Source organism: Alternaria ethzedia (assembly GCF_023757985.1).
Source record: "Alternaria ethzedia strain BMP 0044 chromosome Unknown scaffold_9, whole genome shotgun sequence".
Taxonomy (NCBI): Eukaryota; Fungi; Ascomycota; class Dothideomycetes; order Pleosporales; family Pleosporaceae; genus Alternaria; species Alternaria ethzedia.
In genome coordinates, this window is record NW_026056202.1 from 484184 (window position 1) to 502212 (window position 18029).

The following is an 18029-nucleotide window of genomic DNA, read 5'->3' on the forward strand; positions in this document are numbered from 1 at the left end:
AGCCGCCAGCGGTGTGCGCGCACTGGGTGCCTGTTGATCGAAAGCGTCGGCAGGGCTTTCGCTAAGCCTTTTAGTCGGCCCAGGGGCCGTCGTCAGGCGTCGATGCCAGCTGTCTCACACGCGCAGATGATGTCGTTTTTCCGCAGCAAACCTGCCGTCGGAACCAGCGGGTGCACTGCTATCATGCAGCGTTGCGCTGCCGCAAAAGTATGTTCGTAGTGGACCAACTTCTGGCGTCGCACTGCTTTTTGGGGCAACGTTCGGGCTGCGGTTGAGTCTTAGTGAGATGATCCCGCCACAGGGGTTCGAAGATTTATTGCAGAATCTAATCGCGGACATGCAACGGCGCCCAGCGTCCTCAGTCCTTCTCGAGTGTAATTTGGGTCGAAATTTCCCATCTGTGCCCGCCGCTCCCGTATCCGCCGCCCAAGCGGTTCCGCACCATACTGCCAATGCGATCGCGCAGGCGCCCAATTTCTTCCAAATTCCGCACTCGTAGCTTGAGGTTCGCCTGGCAGAGGCCGTAGTGTACCTGCCAGAACTTTGCCTCTTCGACCGCCCTGATGGCTGGGTCCGTCTCGAGGTCGTACATAATGTCCGAAACGCCGGGCCCCGAGTAGGACATGAGCAGCATCTTCCCCAGCGTCCATCCCTGAATCCACCCCAGCGCTACCATGGAGAACGCTACTGAAAATGAAAGGGTCCGATCAAGCCACACGTACATCTGAATGCTCAGCAATGGCAGCAGAAGGAGCAGTGTCGAGCACGATAATGTCAGAAAATGCGAAGGGTTGCTCAGCACGGAGGGTAGGTTAGCGATGGCGCTCAGCCTCATGACCTTGCCGATGCGCGCATGGTTCTTCAGCAGGATTGCCGAGACGAGTGTCGAGACGATGCCACACAAGGCAGCAAGATCAATGCTGCCAGGCGATACTCGTTCATGCGTGTCTGCATGATGCGCCTCGTGTCCTCCACTGTTCTCGAGCGCGTGCGTCAGGCCATGCGATATGAGGTCCAGTCCCATGAACAGTAGCCCAACAGACATGCCTAGTCCTGCAATAACCTCCAGACGCTCAAAGCCAAACGGGTGTCGTATGCTTGATCGCTTCCATACCTCGAAGTTGGATCCAACGTCAACGGCCACACACAGGAATGCGCCGAGCGCATCGTAGAAGATCAGTCGCGACAACACTGTGAGAGCCAGGGATTCGTGCGCGCCCCACTGTACGAGACCAGCGACTACCAAATGGCAGAAACACCATGCCAGCCTCAGCTTCTGATCCTTGGACATGGACGAGCGATACTCTTTGAAGGTCGGGATCGGGAGCGAGGCGGGGAGCTGGAGCGGGGCGCGCGGTGCGGGTTCTAGGAAGATCTGATGCGATACACTACTGTGCTTGTACTTGTGTCCTCGTCGTCTGCCGATATCCTGCGAAAGTTAGTATAAGCGCGTCGGGTTATATAGAAGAACGCACATTGGCCTTTGTTTGAGGTCGACCAGGCTGGTAGGCAATAGACTGGAAGTTGAAGGGATTGGGATTCTCGGACCCGCTCATAGAGGGCGCGTCGAGATCCATGGTTCCACTGGCAGCACTCGCTGGTGTTTGCGGAAAGGTCGCGCTTGCGGGTGTATACAGAGTCGCCGGCGACGCCCGCTGCGAAACTGAGTCACTGGGTCCGAGAGTCGCATACTGCTTCGAGGGAAACGTAGCCGACATGGGCGACAGCAGCGCATTGTTGTTAGGCCCCATATCGCCCAAAGCCAGATCGCTTCGAAATCCTAGTCCTACGGGCTGGGGCGCGTTCTCGTCAGGAGGCGGCGTTGGGGTCCGTGGTGGAGCTGGCAGCGGCATTTTCGAGGCCATGACGGTGGTAAATGAGTGACGGTAATGAGTGACGGTTAGCGACAGCGCAATCCAGGCTTAACGAGATAACCAGCGCAGTTGAACCCCGGACGGGAGGTGGAGGGGAAATTGAGGGAGGCCTTCTGTATGCGGCGGCCCATACTCGGTGAATCGACCAATCCGGCCCCGACTAGCCCGCATGCAAGGGAACGCTACCCTTGGTACCCTAGAGCGCAACATGACGCTGACGTTGACGGTCTGGCTCCGAAACATGACACTTGATTCACCACCTCGGTCCTCCATGGCTGTTGACGCACGTGGGAACCATGCCAGACGGAAACGGTGCGCGCAGTGAGGGGCGTGCTGAGGGAGCGGATGTGAAGCACGAGGCAGACGGCGCGTCTAGCCATAGACGCAGCAAGTCGGGAGGTATACTGGGCGCCTTTCTCAGGTCGTCCATGGATGCCATGGGGAAGGCACCATCGACACAACTAGGCAACGACGAGGAGCACGATCAGGATGCGGAAGGTGCGAAGAAGGCGTCCTCCATCGCGACTGCCCTGCGCCAAAGCCAAGGGAGGCAGCGAAAGGGATCCCTTAGGAAAGCCGCCATGGCCAAGATGCGTGAACGGAGCAGCTCTCTGCGCAAGGCCAAAACACCCACAATCACCACCACCACGAGCTTAGACCCCTCGGACGAAGGCTCGGCTCCAGGCCGCTTCAGCTACGAGAACGCTCCCCTCAACTCTTCGTCCGACAGTGGATGGCTACCCGCTGCCCGTCTGTCCCCTTCGTCACCCGCGCTTATTTACACCCCACCCGATGGCCCTGAACGGCGTGCTCCTTCACTACTTGCATCACCCATGACGAGCCCGGTCGCGCCTTACGCTTCGACTACCGACGAAGACGACACCATGTCCTTCTACCGCCCCTCTCCCGCCGGCAATGACTTCTCCTTCAGTGGTGCCAACCAGGGCTCTGCGACATCTCTTGCACACCGCCGTTCAACTCGGAGCAACCGACGCACTTCCATCTCGGCAGTCCTGACACCTGCCGAGGCTGACCCCGATGACGAGTGGGATTACAGCGAGACGGAGTGGTGGGGCTGGGTCGTGCTCATAGCAACGTGGATTGTTTTCGTCGTCGGCATGGGCTCTTGCCTCGGAATCTGGAGCTGGGCTTGGGACGTGGGCGAGACACCGTATGCTCCACCCGATTTGGAAGACGACGCAACCCTGCCCATTACGGGCTACTATCCCGCATTGATCGTTTGCACGGCAGTCACGAGCTGGGTGTGGGTTGTCGTGGCCTGGGTTGGCATGAAGTATTTCCGCCACGCCAAAGTAGGCGTCGACGGCTAGTAGCCTCCAAGCAAAGCACCAAAATAATCACCCACCACCGATCGCATGAACGTACCAAGGTTCTGGGATCGCCTTCTCTATTCTAGTGCTTTCGCTTAAGCGTTCCGCCATGCGCAATATCTTCTTGGGCTGAAACACTAAGCTATAGTACCACTGTTAAGACACATCATAGCCTCGCTATACCGCACTCTACGGTAATACAATTACTTCTTCTGCTATTGTTTCTTCGATACTCGCCCTAATAACTGCAGCTACCATCTCAAATATTGGAACGGCTGACAGAACAGCTGACAGTTTTGGCAGAATAAGAGCTGACGATGCCGCTTCTTTCCCGTATTGCTTGTCGTGATTCAGCGGCTTGGACCACAATCTCCGCGCCCGGCTCCTCCTCTCCACCACAATCCTGCGACCCCGTCACTCGGTAACCAGGGCCGTACTGAACATGGTGCGAACACCTCGACGACACGGTATCACCCTGCAACCTCCGATCCTGCAGGACCTGCAGCGCGGGAGCCAGGGTCCCACATGTTGGTGCAATTTTGACAGTAGTGTAAGATGAAGGCAATTTCCCTGTCCAGGCGACTTCATAAACAAAATGGTCGCCAACATGTGGCTGATAGGAGCAGATTGTATTATGCAATTGGTCTGTGATGGCCGCACCACAACGTCGTCGGGGAGGTTCCATGCTGGAGGAGCTACTACCAAGTTTACTCATCCTCAAGGGCCTGGAGTCTGGGGATATCTCGAAGAAAGACGCCGAGCTCAGTCGCGCGCTTCACGGGGTACAGCATGAACGGCGGCCGAGAACGATACCGCCCCGGAGGCCTCGTCGCGTTTCCAACGCAGTGGTGACGCAACGCATCACCAACGGCAGGCCCTTTCGCTTCTTCGAACTACCGCAGGAAATCAGGGATGAAGTCTACTCACACCTCGTGGTGCGCAAGACATCGCGCTCTCTACCCATACTCGACGCAACGACCATACTCAATGACCGGAAGAAACGCCTGGCCGCACTCAAGTCACGAGAACGACTGAACCAACGGCGACTTTCAACAGGAAAACGCCCAGTATGTCCCAGAACAGCCGAAACAGAGCCACTCCTGCACTTGGAACTCCTCCGCGCGTCTCAAAGACTAGCCGGCGAAGCAACAGACTGCATGTACACCAACAACTGGTTTGCCATCTCCCTCAACAAACTCCCAGTTCCGACCTACGACATACCACACGGCTGGGACCTGTCACGCGTCAAACGATTGCAAGTTGAACTCCAGCTCAAAGACGCCATACGAATGAATCGCTACGTCGACTGGGCGTCTTTCTTCTCTGCCCTTCCATCACTCCAATTCCTCCGCATTGTCCCAACCCTCCATCCCCGTTACTACGAATGGTCGCATCCTGAATTCCACGAGTGGTCCACCACGCCATTCGTTCACAAGGCCTTTTTCAGGGAACTACTAGCCGCGATACCAGCCTATGTAGATCTTAAGATCGGCCTCGCGATGGAAGACACGAGCGATGACGTGCAGATGCAAGGCGAGGTCTTCCTGCATCGAAAGTACCTTTGGGATATGTATGCGGAGCTGGGGACAAGGACGGATGGCGCGGGGAGGCGGATCGAAGTGGAGAGGATTGTATCATAGCATGATGATGATGGAGTGTGTTGCATTTACGAAAAGCGATTGTATATTACGGGTCTTTATCTTATTTTGCGCGGGAGCCTTGGCTTTGCTTTTTTCATGTCGTTCAAGCGCATGCATTGGTCAAATTTGTCTTTTGGGTACGTCATTGCATAGTTGTTGAATGGTGTGGTTTTAGTGCCAGCTAGAAGCTGGACACATACGTCTTGTTTATCCAGTTTTCGTTGTAGATCAAAGGCATACGGGCTCTTCCACATATCGAATTCCTTTGCAGCTTTTCGAAGGGAACTCCAACCATGGCGGAAGCGAGCAGTATTTTGAGGAAGAAGAGAAGAATATACTGAGAGGATGCACCGTAGCAGAGTGCGCAACGAAGATTTTATATGTGCACGACGACCGATGCGCTAGCGTTCTACATGCAAAGTCCACTCCTAGGATTTGAGATTGTGCCCTGAAGAAGATTCGACTCTTTCACTCCATGTATATCTCATTCGCTCATTTTTTATGTCTCTCATTACGAATTCAGTCATCGTTTTTAAGTATCTGTGCCGAGATGTGGGTTTCGAAACGAGACGCGGAACAGACATCCCAATCGTTCTTGTAGTTTTGGAGACCCAGGAGCCGCAGTCATGCTACGGAATAGACAAGATTTTGGTAAAAAGAAGAGAAGTGGTGTAGTATTGAGAAGCAAGAATGCGAGAAGACGAGGGGTATTTATATGCCTAGCAACTGAAAGCCGAGCTCGCTGTCCTATGACTTGGATGGCGCTGCACGACGGACACATCGAAGATGCACAGTCGAGTTTTGGACGTCCCCCCATAGTCTTCCTTCATCAAGATTTCGTTTGTCCTTCTCCATTGTGGTCAACCTTAATGTACGTAAAGTGCAAGCTCTCTTGCTCCGCGCGATCATATCCATGACCATCGTAGTTTTTGTTTTGGTGGGAGTCGGGTCATGCTAGCAATGCGCTTGTTGACGAGTAAATTATGGACAGCGGACTCAACATACATTCTCCCAAAGGTCTTTTTGGGGAATGAAGTGGTGTGTGATGAAGAAGTAGTGGAGGGAAGGTTTGCGTTGGAGACTTTATAGCCACCTAGTCTGTCATGCGCATGGTGGCGTGGACCTCGGAAGTTGACAATGGCTCGCTGATCGTGCAAAGTAACAGCCAAAAATGACTTCCTATAATACACATTCATCTCTTCCCTTCCTCCTAACCTCAAACTGCATCATCGGATCTACAATCTTGTAGACCCCCATCTCCAATGGCTTCGACACATAACCCTCCTTCACTCTGATATCATACTTATCCAGCACATGCGCCATCGCCATCTTCAATTCATTCCCTGCGAAAAACCTCCCTGGACAAATATGTCTCCCACTTCCAAAAACGCTGTAATCAGGACCTGATTGCACGAACTGGCTAAACTTATCGCCCGCTTCGCGCTTTCGGAGGAAGCGGTCTGCAACGAAAGAGTCGGGGTCAGGGTAGTGCGTAGGAGAAAAGAGCGAGGTGGAGTCGACCATTATGTGTGTGCCTTTAGGGAGTGTATGCCCGGTTGGGAGTTTGACGTCTTTCAAAGCGACGCGCTCCAGGGCGACTATGAGGCATGTTAGCTCTTCTTTCCTATCCGTATTATCCAGAGAGTAGTATGGAGTTATGAATGAAAGGAGGCGAATACATACCTGCAGCCGCACTCCTCCTCTGACTCTCTTTCAAGACACTATCCATCAACACCATTCCATTTGTCGCCGCGACCGAATTGCCATGCTTAGCAATTTGCTTTCGTGATTCTTCGCGCAACGGCGCAATAACATCTGGATGCGATGCCACATCGATCAGAACCTGTCTGAACAGCTCGCTCGTAGTGAACATGGCCGCCATAGCAAGCGACAGCTGCAAGTCGCCCGCCTCCGCTTCTTTGCCTCCTGGAACCGCCTGCGTCCACGCAAGTGCATCGTTCCAAACAGGTACGTCTCTACCTTCTGTCTTTGCTTCTTCAACCCGGCGCTCCCTATCCGCGAGGACGTCTGTCATGATTTGCCTTGCGCGGGCGACGTGTCTCCGGCATGCAGATGCATTGGATGAGAAGAATCGCTGGATAATGCGTCGTGACCATGCTGGATAGGCGTGCAACTCGCCGACCGCAGAGAAATATGCCATGACGTATTCCTGCACAAGCTTCAACCACTCCTCGTCCTCACACTTCTCTGGTCCAACAAATACCGACGAAGCAGCGCGCGCGATTATGACCGTTGTGTCAGCATGCCAGTCCAGTATCCGCCACTCCCTCTCTTCGCCCCAGTGCACACGCAATGCACTATCCAACTTTTCGCTTAGAACAGGCATGACACTATCATTCTGCCCTAGCTTCGTCTTGATAATGTCTAGCAGCATATCCCCAGACGCGTGCAACACATCCTGAGCTTCGAAACCGGGATATCCTGCGTAGAAGTCTTGACGCACTAACTCCCTGTGATCCAGGTCTCGATTCGATTTGACGAAGTTGGATAGGGAAGCTGGAAGGACAACTTTGTAGGCGTTGGGGAGCGCGAGGGCGAAGGGGGTGGCGGGGTGGGCGGTGAGGCCGGTGGTTATTAGGGCGGAGGCATTGGTGGCGTAGTCTTGGTTGGCTTTTCGGCTGAGGAAATCGTTTGCGTGCGTGTTTATCACGGGGAAGGGTGGGCGGCGCCGGTGGTTTTGGATGCAGATGTAGATGCCGCTGAGGAGGGCGAATAGGGTCCAGATGCGGATGTCGTGGAGGATATCTACTATCATCTTTGGAAGCCGCAAGTGTTGGACTAGTCGATCTTGGAATTGACTACATGCCTGTTGGATCCTTTCGATCTTGAACGTTTGCTTTTATATTTGGTCACGACCGGATCTTGGCCGATTAGCGCGTAATGACTCATTGTGTATCATCCTGAGTGTGTAAACAATCACGCATATACAGGGGCGACTGGAGTCTGGTATCTATTACGACCAGTCATTGACGTAGTTCTGCGTGGCTTGCCGCTCCTGCGAAGTATCAGCCAAGAATGATTTTCACGGGCTCCGTGCAATTTGCCTCCCAGACGACTTTTGGTACACGCCCAGCTGCTTTCCGATACGCGATCTCGCCCTTACGTTCAATCCAAAGAACATTGTAGAAATGATATTCCCAGCCAGATGTGCTTTGCACCCCGTATTTCTTCACTTCGCTTATCAGTTCTAGGGATCGTTTAGCACTGGACTCCTTAAGTTTTGCTTGTGGAGGCTGCATCAATATCGTCAGACTATATCCCCCTTACCCAGATATTCAGAAGAGCATTTTTTATCAATCTTTGATGTCATCTCCTGTTTGAACAAAGGCCCGCTATCACCTCCAATGTTCCGGAGGTGTTCCGACCGTATAGTCCCGGTCGACAAAGCGATCAGCTCAAGCGCGTCGCCGGGCTCAGCCCTATCACGGTTCATATGGCGCAGTACGCCTGCTTGGTTACCTCTTTTGTCTTCAAGGCATATGAGATGACACATGTCAGAGTCTGCTGGCTCACCAGCAAATTGACGAAGTTCGAATACCGATGGACCCATCCAGCAAGGACCAATACCAGCAGGGCTCCTTTTTTTGAGGACAGCTTTGAGACGGAGTGAAGCCGTACTTGTTTTGCATGAGAGGAATGGCCAGTCTCTTCGAAGTTGCAACGCAGAACGTGAAGCTTGGTAAGAAGATACGGACAAACGGTGCGAGCTTGGGGCCGTGTTTGTATCTACAGGTCCAGAAGTTTTGCCTTCTCTCCATGATTCGTATTTGCTTTGATGAAACGATCGTTGTGTGCCAGTGAACATAGCACTTTTATCGAGAGCAGATTCAGGGCGCATGATGAGAGAATCAAATTCGTCAACGCGCCACGTGTGCAGCATATCTTCGGACAAAGCATACCACTGCACAAGTCTGTGTGTTTGCCAAGTTGATGGAGTAGGATTGGTCGTATGTTTCCCGGAAGAGTCTTCCTTCAAGTAGTCAAACCTCGAACGGAGGTTGTGAGGATCTACTGGGCATTGCCAACCGCACCATGACCATGATGGTAGACCTCTTCTTGGTGCGATACTACCTCCATCCCTGGCCACTCTACGACTCGCTATACTGTAGGGCTGCCATAATAGTGCGAGATCTAGGAATGTACAGGGAAGGCCATTGATGAAACCAGAAGTGAAGGTACGCTTCAGTGTACTTAACACTCCAGATATCGCCGGTAGCGCGTCTTGCGGGTAAGTCAGGTCGCGACTGTTATACAAGCTAATCATCTCGATGTACATGTTGAGATCTGGCTGAGACATGGTAGACATTCGCCGAGCGGTCTCATAGTACGGTCTGGTCAATGTAGTATCCGGAGCAGATTTTGGGGTGAGGTAGTCCCTATTCCAGACGCATCTCTGGCAATCCCAGAATACTTCTCCGTCAAGGAAGATAATTACTCTCTTGGAGAGCATTTGTTCTTGGAAGGTCCATCCACGAGAGGCCCACTTGGTCTTGAAAAGCTTCTCATAAAGTTGGGTAGTAGAGTCCAGGCTACGACATCTTGTGGATTTGCGGGTATTTAGGCGTCCCGCAGTGGTAGCAGCAATTATAGTTAGGTATGCGCCAGCGTATACCTCACCCATATTGTCGACCTGATCGCGTGTTTTGTCACCGTCCTGCACAATACATAGGCAATCAACCCAAAGGTATCTTTCCCCGTACTTCTGCACAAGAACAATCGCGTCTTTCACTGCATAGGGAAGACGTGCGAGTGCATCCCCTTGTAGATAGCCCCGCTCTTGAAACTGGGTCAGACTTTTCTGTGTTAGCATTAGTCTCTCCGCTGTGGATACATCGGTACTCGTATCTGGGGCGACCCACACATAGCTCAGAGCTATGTATCTTGATGCGGTACGACCGGGTACTAGACAGCCTTCCGCTGTGTCAATGACCCAATCCGGAATCTGGTGAGGCAGTCGGTGCTCGATCGGTGATGATGCGCAGTCCTTGCCATGGTCTTGGTTGCATGAGTTTTGCCAGTACGCGAGATATCGAGCATCGACCTCGAGACCGCTGTGATCCGTAGAGCGCTCCAGAAGCCTTCCATCACCGAGTAGTATGTCCACAATATGGAGATTCTCGCGCTCGACTGCCCACATGAGCGGCGTGATACCGCAATCATCTTTCGAATTCACGTTCACATCATTGGTGCCTAGTAACGCCTTCACGCTTGATTCGCTTCCGACTCGTACTGCATGGGACAGTGGAGATCGACCGGTCGACTTTTCCTTTGCCTCTACATCCACTTGCCCTGTTTCAAGTAGCAAGGTGACGAGTTCCTTGCATCCACCTCCAATAGCCCACCAAAGGGCTGTGTAGCCTTGCTCATCCCGAGAGGCAGGATTTACCTTCCCAGTTTGCAACAAACCCAGCGGTATTGTAAGATCTCGAGTCTCTGCTCGTGCAGCCCATAATAGCGGGGTACGGCCACTTGTATCTCTCGACTCTGGGTCAACCCTTTCGTTGTCAAGCAACGTTCTCACGATCGTATTGTATCCCTTGCCTGCAGCGTACGACAGAGGCGTTCGACCGTTGTCATCTCGAGAGTCGGGATCTACCCTGTTGCTTGAGAGAAGCTTTTCAACGATCGTGTTGGCTCCCATTTCCGCAGCGTACGACAGAGGCGTTCGACCTTTGTTATCTCGAGAATCTGGATCTACTCTGTCGGTCTCGAGAAGCATCTTTACAATTGCTTCGGCCCGATAGTCCACTCCATGCACAGCATACGACAAAGGCGTGCGTCCTTTCGCATCACGCGAATCTGGATCCACCTTGCGGCTATCCAGGAAAGTCTTTACAACCGTTGCGGATGCATTGCTTGTGGCGAATGATAGCAAGGTTCGGCCTGGTTCCTTTTCATCTCGTTCGTCCGGTCTCAGATGGTTGCTTTCAAGCAGTTCCCGCAACACAGTGTTGTCGTCACACCGACCATGTGCTATACTCTTCAATTGTTGCTGGGCATCTCTTTTGCTGTTCACAATCCCCATCTTCACTATTGATCGCTCTTCTCTTGCATGTCTTTCGCACGGCAGTCGCGCGACCGTCCAGTGATCTCAATCCAGTCTTCTCCGTGTCGTGCGGCTTATCGTGGATTTGGTGGTGGTAATCTTCAACTCCGGTCACGGGCGTCGGCGGTGAATAGGGAACAAGGCTGGTGATAGCACCAGACAAGCTTGGCAGAATCGGAGCGGACCCGCTTAACTCTTGTGTTCCTGTTGCAAGTTGTCAGCGGAAAGTGCTTACATGCGTTGACACAGCCGGCATATTGTTATTGGCTTACTCATAAAAGTGCCAAGCTATGCGCATCGCACGCGCCTCGGGCCTTGCGCCTGCCGTCAGTATGGGTTACCTAGTCTTTGACTTCGCGCGACCGTTCGCGCCTGGCACCAGCATCCTACGACTTCCACTGAGTGCCACTTGCCCTTGCTCCAGCTGGAAAAGACCGTGCCTGGAAGCGAAGGATCATTTGACTTGCAGACGCTGTCAGGTAGAGTAGAAGAATTGTCGCGACCCTGAGCTCGGGGGCTGAGTATCAGCCCCGGCGCTAGATGGGAGCGGCAGCCCTGGAGCTAACCTCGGGATAGTTTCCGACGCGTCCGATAGGTGAACGCCAATCAGGTGGACCTGAACGTCGAGGATAGCAGGAGTACTGCTGAACGACCAGACAAGATATATCATAGCAATTCTGTGATAGAACGCTGATAGAACCCACTGACTACGCAGTAAAGTAAGCTGACGCTAAGCTCCCAGTAGTAATGTGTCAAGGGCCAGATCTGTGTCCTGCCCCACGCGTCTGAACAACCACAACACACCTTCGGACTTGTCAACATGCGCATACACGTGTTCGATGCTGCTGCAGGCAAGCACGCGAGCTTCTTTGCACCGCGTAGGCGCCTGTCGACGTTGTCCAAAATCCCGTCGTGTCAGCATCCCCCAGATGTACTCATAGCTTCGCGCCGGCCCTCGACAAACGCAATCGCGTTGCGAACTGAGCGACCGGCAACCAAAATCACCATTCCTTCTCGCCAATACCACCCCAATTTTCCTCCAAGCGTCACCTCTAGTTCATCGCCACCAACATCTTCGTTCGCCGACCTAAAACTAACATTTCAAGTATTTCACTGACAGCATTGCAGGTACACTACGGCTTTCGCGCTTTTTGAGGCTTTGTGGGAGGTGAGTCCACATTACTGCCACACGGGCATACGCAACTTTGAAAACACCATGGCCACTAACATCTGCTCCAGGCCGGCATCACCGTCTGCTTCGTTAATGTGGGCTCAGACCATCCGTCCATCATCGAGGCCATTGTCAAGGGCAAGAGAGAGCGGCCAGACAAATGGCCCCGGTTCATAACCTGTCCATCGGAGATAACAGCTATATCCATGGCAGATGGCTACGCGAGGGTATCCGGTCGGGCGCAAGCTGTCGTAGTCCATGTCGACGTGGGCACGCAAGCGCTTGGACAGGGCCTACACAATGCAAGCGTCGGGCGGGCGCCTGTGTTCATCTTCGCCGGAATGTGTCCCTATACTGAGGCTGGGGAGATGACAGGGTCTCGGACAGAGTATATGCACTGGCTGCAGGAAGCGCCTGACCAGAAAGCTATTGTTCGCCAATATTGCAGATATACCGGCGAGATCCGGACAGGCCTCAACGTCAAGCAGACCGTTGCACGTGCGCTGCAGTTTGCAAACAGTGGACCCAAAGGACCAGTCTATGTTGCAAGCGCACGAGAAACACTTGCGGAGGTAATCGAGGAGCCTTACCAGTTGGATCAGGAACAGTGGAAAGCCGTCGGTCCCAGTGCTCTGCCAGCTGATGCGGTTGAAGAGGCAAGTTTTACATCTCTGCGCTTACAAGACATCTTACTTACGTGACATGTTTACTCTTTAGATAGCACAGGCCTTGGTGGGGAGCAAGCGCCCACTCATCATCACAGGATACTCTGGAAGAGACCGGCGTTGCCCCGAACAACTGGTCGCTCTCGCAGATCTCGTACCTGGCTTGCGAGTGCATGACACTGGAGGCAGCGACCTCTGCTTCCCTTTCTCACACCCGGCTTCGCAAGGCTTCCGTCTTAGCACCGATGAATGCACACGCGATGCTGACATGATCTTACTCCTCGACTGCGACGTCCCTTGGATTCCATCAGTAAATCCGCCACCAAGAGGCACGCGCATATACCAGATCGACATCGATCCTCTGAACGAACGCATACCAGTATCCTTCTTCCCAGCGCATGGACGGTGGAGAGCTGAATGTTATACTGCATTGAAGCAAGTTGTTTCTCACATCACGACATCTCCCTTAAGTGGGACGCTTCAACAGCCTTCACTCCTGGAACGCAAAAGGGTTCTTGCAGATAGCCATGAGAAGAAACTCGTTGAAATCGCGGCACGATGTCACTTGGGCGACGAGCAATCTCTTGACGCGAGCAACATCGGCCATCTTCTTAAGCAAACTCTTCCGGATACTACGGTATTCGTGGTTGAGGCTGTGACATGCGGGCAGCTTCTTTCTGATCAGATTCAGGCCGATACACCTGGCAGTTGGATCAATTGCGGTGCAACTGGTATTGGCTGGAGTAATGGCGCAGCACTAGGTGTCAAGATGGCCACAGACGACGCGGCCGTCACTACGAATGTTGCGCATAAGCCGACGCTCATTTGCCAGATTGTTGGAGACGGTAGCTTCATGTGTGCGGCACCTTCGAGCGCGTTGTGGGTCGGTGCCAAGTACAAAATACCCATCCTCACAATTGTACTCAACAATGGTGGTAGGTCTGCTTCCCAACACTTACTATACGTGCGCTGACATTCTTGATAGGCTTCAAGGCTCCAAAGAACTCAACCGCCTTGGTGTATCCTGATGGATTGAATCAGGGAGCGACTGATGACGAGATGAATATCTCATTCAGGCCATCTCCAAACTATGCAGCACTCGCAGAAGCAGCTGCTGGAAGCCAGAGTTTGAAAGCCTCGATGCAGGATCCGAATCAGTGGATGAAAGGCGTGCGGGTAGATTCAGTAGCATCTTTGAGGAAAGAGCTTGGGAAAGTCTCACAGCGAGTGCTGGAGGCAAAAAAAGGCATGCTGATAGAGGCTTTGATAACCCAGTAGGTCGGACTGGATGTCATAGGTGGGATGGGCTATGACTTGTCGAAGCCCCACGCCTAGCCTTGGCTTCAATCTTGCGTGTCGGGTGGCCAATGAAGTTGGTCTCCACATGTCAATGGTATGTATTGACCGGCTACCAATACGTCTGAGCGCATTTCACCGCCCCTACTCGTTGACATGCTGTTTCCGAGTGCCACTTCATGCACATCCTCTTACTGCGTCCTGGCGCATACGAGCGAAAATCCAGGGCTTGTATCAGAACAGAAGTAGTTAATGATAGCTACAATTAGGCATCGGCGGCATAGTAGACACTGATCTCCATAGAAAGCACCTCGATACGAACTGAAGTCATGACTATCACATTTGGCAGCGCTTTCACTGCTCCCGATGTGACTCTGGTATCACAACTGCGCTGGAAAGCTTCTATCACATGTTCCAAAACCGAGCGTTTTCGGTAAATGGGTCTCGCACAGATTGAGCAAATGTCATTCAAGAAGGTTACCGCAGATATTGATTATACGGCCTGCTTGCGCGAGAGCAGCACATATGTGCATCGGCTTCGTGTTTTGGAAGACGACAGCTGAACTCCGGTACTGAAAGGCGAGCACTGAAGCTCTCATCGCTGGAGCGTCTGGAAACAATCGTATTCCGAGATGCCGCGGCTTTCGAGATCATCGCACGTTGCCGAGTATCTTTAAGTCGACTTCTACGAGCATCTCCCGGGCAAACCCATCGAATGATAAGGGCCATCTTTTCGATCAAGTGCTACGTTGTCGACGCCTCGAGGAAAGCACATGCCCTGGTCGCCAGGAAATTTTCAGCACCGGAAGTCCGCAACATGTAATGTTCGTTGTATAGTTTGGAAGACTGGACTCAGTCATCGTAATGGTGCGTGTAACTTTTGGTATTTTAGAAACAAGTGAAGAATGTATGAGGAAAGAAGCTGAGAGCCAGAGGAGAGATATTTATACATGTTGCAAAGTAGCCAGCGGCTCTTACATGCCCATGCAGCTACTTTATTTCAAACTGTTGAGTAGCTTAGCGAATAAGTGGTTTTTGTGACATAATCTGAGCCTGAAATCTTTTTTGAAGGTTGCGCCGATACACACATACTCTTTCTAATCGCAGCGCAGAAACAGAGCATCTCACGGTTCCACGATCAGTTCAATTCCAGCATGCGACGCGAACGTCGGCATTTGGAATGCGGAACGGAGTCTGCACACATGTGCAGCCTGTGTGCTTGCATTTGGGGGTATGCAACCATTCGAGGTATACATGGTTGTTTTCAGTGACCAGAGGTCCTTCACTCATACCATCTTTACTCATAAGTTTTGAAAAAGGTACTCTCATCACTATGTTCTCTCAGTTCTTTTGGAGAAGAAAGCCGAAGTGTGAGGAAGATAGAGAGGAAGAATGGAGAGCAGGCGGATGTAGACTTTGTATCGCAAGCCAGGCTTTTTTCTGGGGTCTGGATGATGTACGCTCCGAGCTTCCCACATGTGATCTTTTCTTCGATACTTTTCGTAGCAGATGGCCATGGGCAAGTTGCCCCAATATTTTTGGAGGCCAGACAGTCTCTTGTCATAGGTGTGGAACTTTCGTCATTCAGAAAAGGAACGCGCATAGCCACCAGAGAAACATGTTTTGGAAAAAGAAGGCAAGGCTTTGGTAGAAAGAGAGAGACAGAAAGAGCTGGCGAGTTGGGGTTTATATCTCAGGCTAGGAATTCATCCCTTTGGCATATCCTTCGAAAGCTCTGTTTGGAGAAGAAGCACCCAACGTCTCTGCACATACGCTGTCGGTATACTTGTTTCGAAGGAATACCCCCATCAAAGGTCCGGCATCGTGGCGACCGGAGAATCTCCACGCATGGGCGCTGGTATCCCCAGTTTTTTGGAAAACAGACTTCCATCCTTTGGAATCGGTAACTTTTTGGAGAGATAGGCGAAAGTTTGTGTGGGAGAAGGAGAGGAGGCAGAGGCAGACTTTATATCCCAACCTCTTCCCCAGATTCTTGCATGGAGTGACGGGTGATGGTGTTTCGGAAGATCAGCAGACGTCTCCACACATGGGTGGCTAGTGCGTGATTTTTTTGAACGCAAAAGGCTCATGAGGAAGCGGACGGGCATTTTTGGAAGCACGGGATCTCTCCACATGATAGTAGAGTTGAAGATCTTAGAGGAGCAAAAGCTCATGCGGCTTTGCGGTGTCAATTTTGAGTAATTGGAGATAGAGACTGGTATGAAAGAGAGAGAAAGTAGGCGAGGAGGGCGATTATATACCCCGATCTTGAGACCAGACACACCATCTCTGCTCATCAAGGCCTCGCCAAAGGCTTTTTGCAACACTCACCGATGCATATTCTCTTTCAGTCCTCTGTCACATGCGCTCAAACAACATCTTCTTAGGACCACCAGCGCAACACATAAAACATCAGAGAATCGATTTTTGAGACATGAAGAAGGCCATGGTAATGTTTGGGCGACGACTGCTCGTCCCCACACATCAGACTTCAAGACGAGAATTTTCGGGAAAGCCGATCTCCCACATGGAGCGGTCCATAGTTCTTTTTGGAAGCAGCACCAGCCGCAGACATTCGACAGTATCGAGTAAATTTTGGGTAACACAGCAACTGTGATAGTGGTAAGAAGAAAGCAGGAAGACCGGCGAGAAGTAAGAGGCTTTTATATGCTGCGAGAGCCATCCAGCGCTGGAACCGTGTTTTTTAGACTGGGAAGAAGAGATCAACAACATTTCGGTGTCGTATGAACCTTTGAACGAAGCACAGGTGCCAGCGCATATGGAAAGTGGCAGTTTGCTTCCAGCTCGCAGCCTCTCCATAATGATAACGTAGATGAAATTTGTATATAGCAGAGGGGAGGGCAGAGACAGCCATACCCAGATTATCTTTTTGTTTCGACATAGGCCACTTGTCTGCTTGTTTAAGGCGACCGCGCCATCATAACTCCCAGTCGAGGTTTTGGAGAAGGCACCCCAGACATCAGAAAAACTTGACACATTTTGGGAGAATAAACCGAGAAGGTGTGGGATAGAAGAGAGAAACCCGGAGGCGGGAATGAGTGGTTTTTATACACTGCGAAAGTCATTTCGCTAGCGTTGCGATGTTTTGAGACCAAGACGGAGGAAGCGGGCAACATGCAAACCCAATTTGGAGTTTTGAGAGGAGAGACCAGCTCAGCACATAAGGGCATATCTTCACACTTTTCAGAGCCAAACACTCTCCATGCTTCTGTGGTCCGAACAGTTTGGTAAAGAGCGACGAGAAAGCCAGGGAGAGACATCATCGTCTGACACGTTGCTTTTTAAAATCATAAACCCAGGTCTTCTTCTGAACAGCAGATCATGCCGTGGATCTCGCAAGTTTTTTCGGAAGACTCCTCTTCTCCATGGTCGGACACCCGCATGGTTTTATTAAATAAAACAGGAAGTTGTGGAATGAAGGAGACAACTCTCGCAGCGACAATAGGCGACTTTATACATCCTCGAGAACCATGACAGGCAAAGGAGGAGCTTTTCGAGAAGAGCAGGAGAGCGCCGCAACATTTCAGGAATGCGCCAAGGTTTTGGGTTCGTGCCGTCGATGTTGAATCAGAACGCAGCACCTCGCTCTCCATGCTCGGGTATGACGTGTCTTTTGGACTTCTCCGCCCCTCTCATGAGGTACTCTCTGGCCGATTTGTATATAAGCGCTGTTGCAGTGCGGGACTGGACATAGCGTGAAACAATGGAAATTTTGGTTTCGGTACTCAAAGAGAAGGACAGACTCTCAGTCCATCATTGATGATATTGAAGATTTCTGGACCGCGCAGCCTCTCATGTAGGCTGTCCACATCGTGTTGAATAAAGGCGCAGGCGCAGAGCAGAAGCCGACATGGGTTGTCGGCAGTATCATTTTGGAGATTCTTTCCGAACGATGTTTTGTTTTCGAGCGGGCGGCCTCTCACATATGCGTTCGTGAGGGCCTTTTGGGAGGGAGGTCTTCCCC

The 18029-nt window shown here is 52.0% G+C and overlaps 4 protein-coding genes across 4 annotated transcripts; 2 read left to right on the plus strand and 2 right to left on the minus strand.

Moving 5' to 3' along the window:
* Positions 1-358: 358 nt before the first annotated feature.
* On the minus strand, positions 359-1865 carry J4E87_004742 (uncharacterized protein; the record flags this gene model as incomplete). The annotated part of the gene is made up of 2 exons (XM_049376360.1): positions 359-1429; positions 1476-1865. The coding sequence occupies 2 exons, from the start codon at positions 1863-1865 to the stop codon at positions 359-361; spliced, it is 1461 nt and encodes a 486-aa protein (XP_049233871.1).
* Positions 1866-2302: 437 nt separating this feature from the next.
* On the plus strand, positions 2303-3205 carry J4E87_004743 (uncharacterized protein; the record flags this gene model as incomplete). The annotated part of the gene is made up of 1 exon (XM_049376361.1): positions 2303-3205. One exon carries the CDS (start codon positions 2303-2305, stop codon positions 3203-3205), a length of 903 nt encoding a protein of 300 aa, XP_049233872.1.
* A 650-nt stretch (positions 3206-3855) lies between these two features.
* Positions 3856-4845, plus strand: J4E87_004744 (uncharacterized protein; the record flags this gene model as incomplete). The annotated part of the gene is made up of 1 exon (XM_049376362.1): positions 3856-4845. One exon carries the CDS (start codon positions 3856-3858, stop codon positions 4843-4845), a length of 990 nt encoding a protein of 329 aa, XP_049233873.1.
* A 1179-nt stretch (positions 4846-6024) lies between these two features.
* J4E87_004745 (uncharacterized protein) lies at positions 6025-7621 on the minus strand (the record flags this gene model as incomplete). Its single annotated transcript, XM_049376363.1, has 2 exons — positions 6025-6443; positions 6529-7621. 2 exons carry the CDS (start codon positions 7619-7621, stop codon positions 6025-6027), a joined length of 1512 nt encoding a protein of 503 aa, XP_049233874.1.
* Between the last annotated feature and the right edge of the window lie 10408 nt (positions 7622-18029).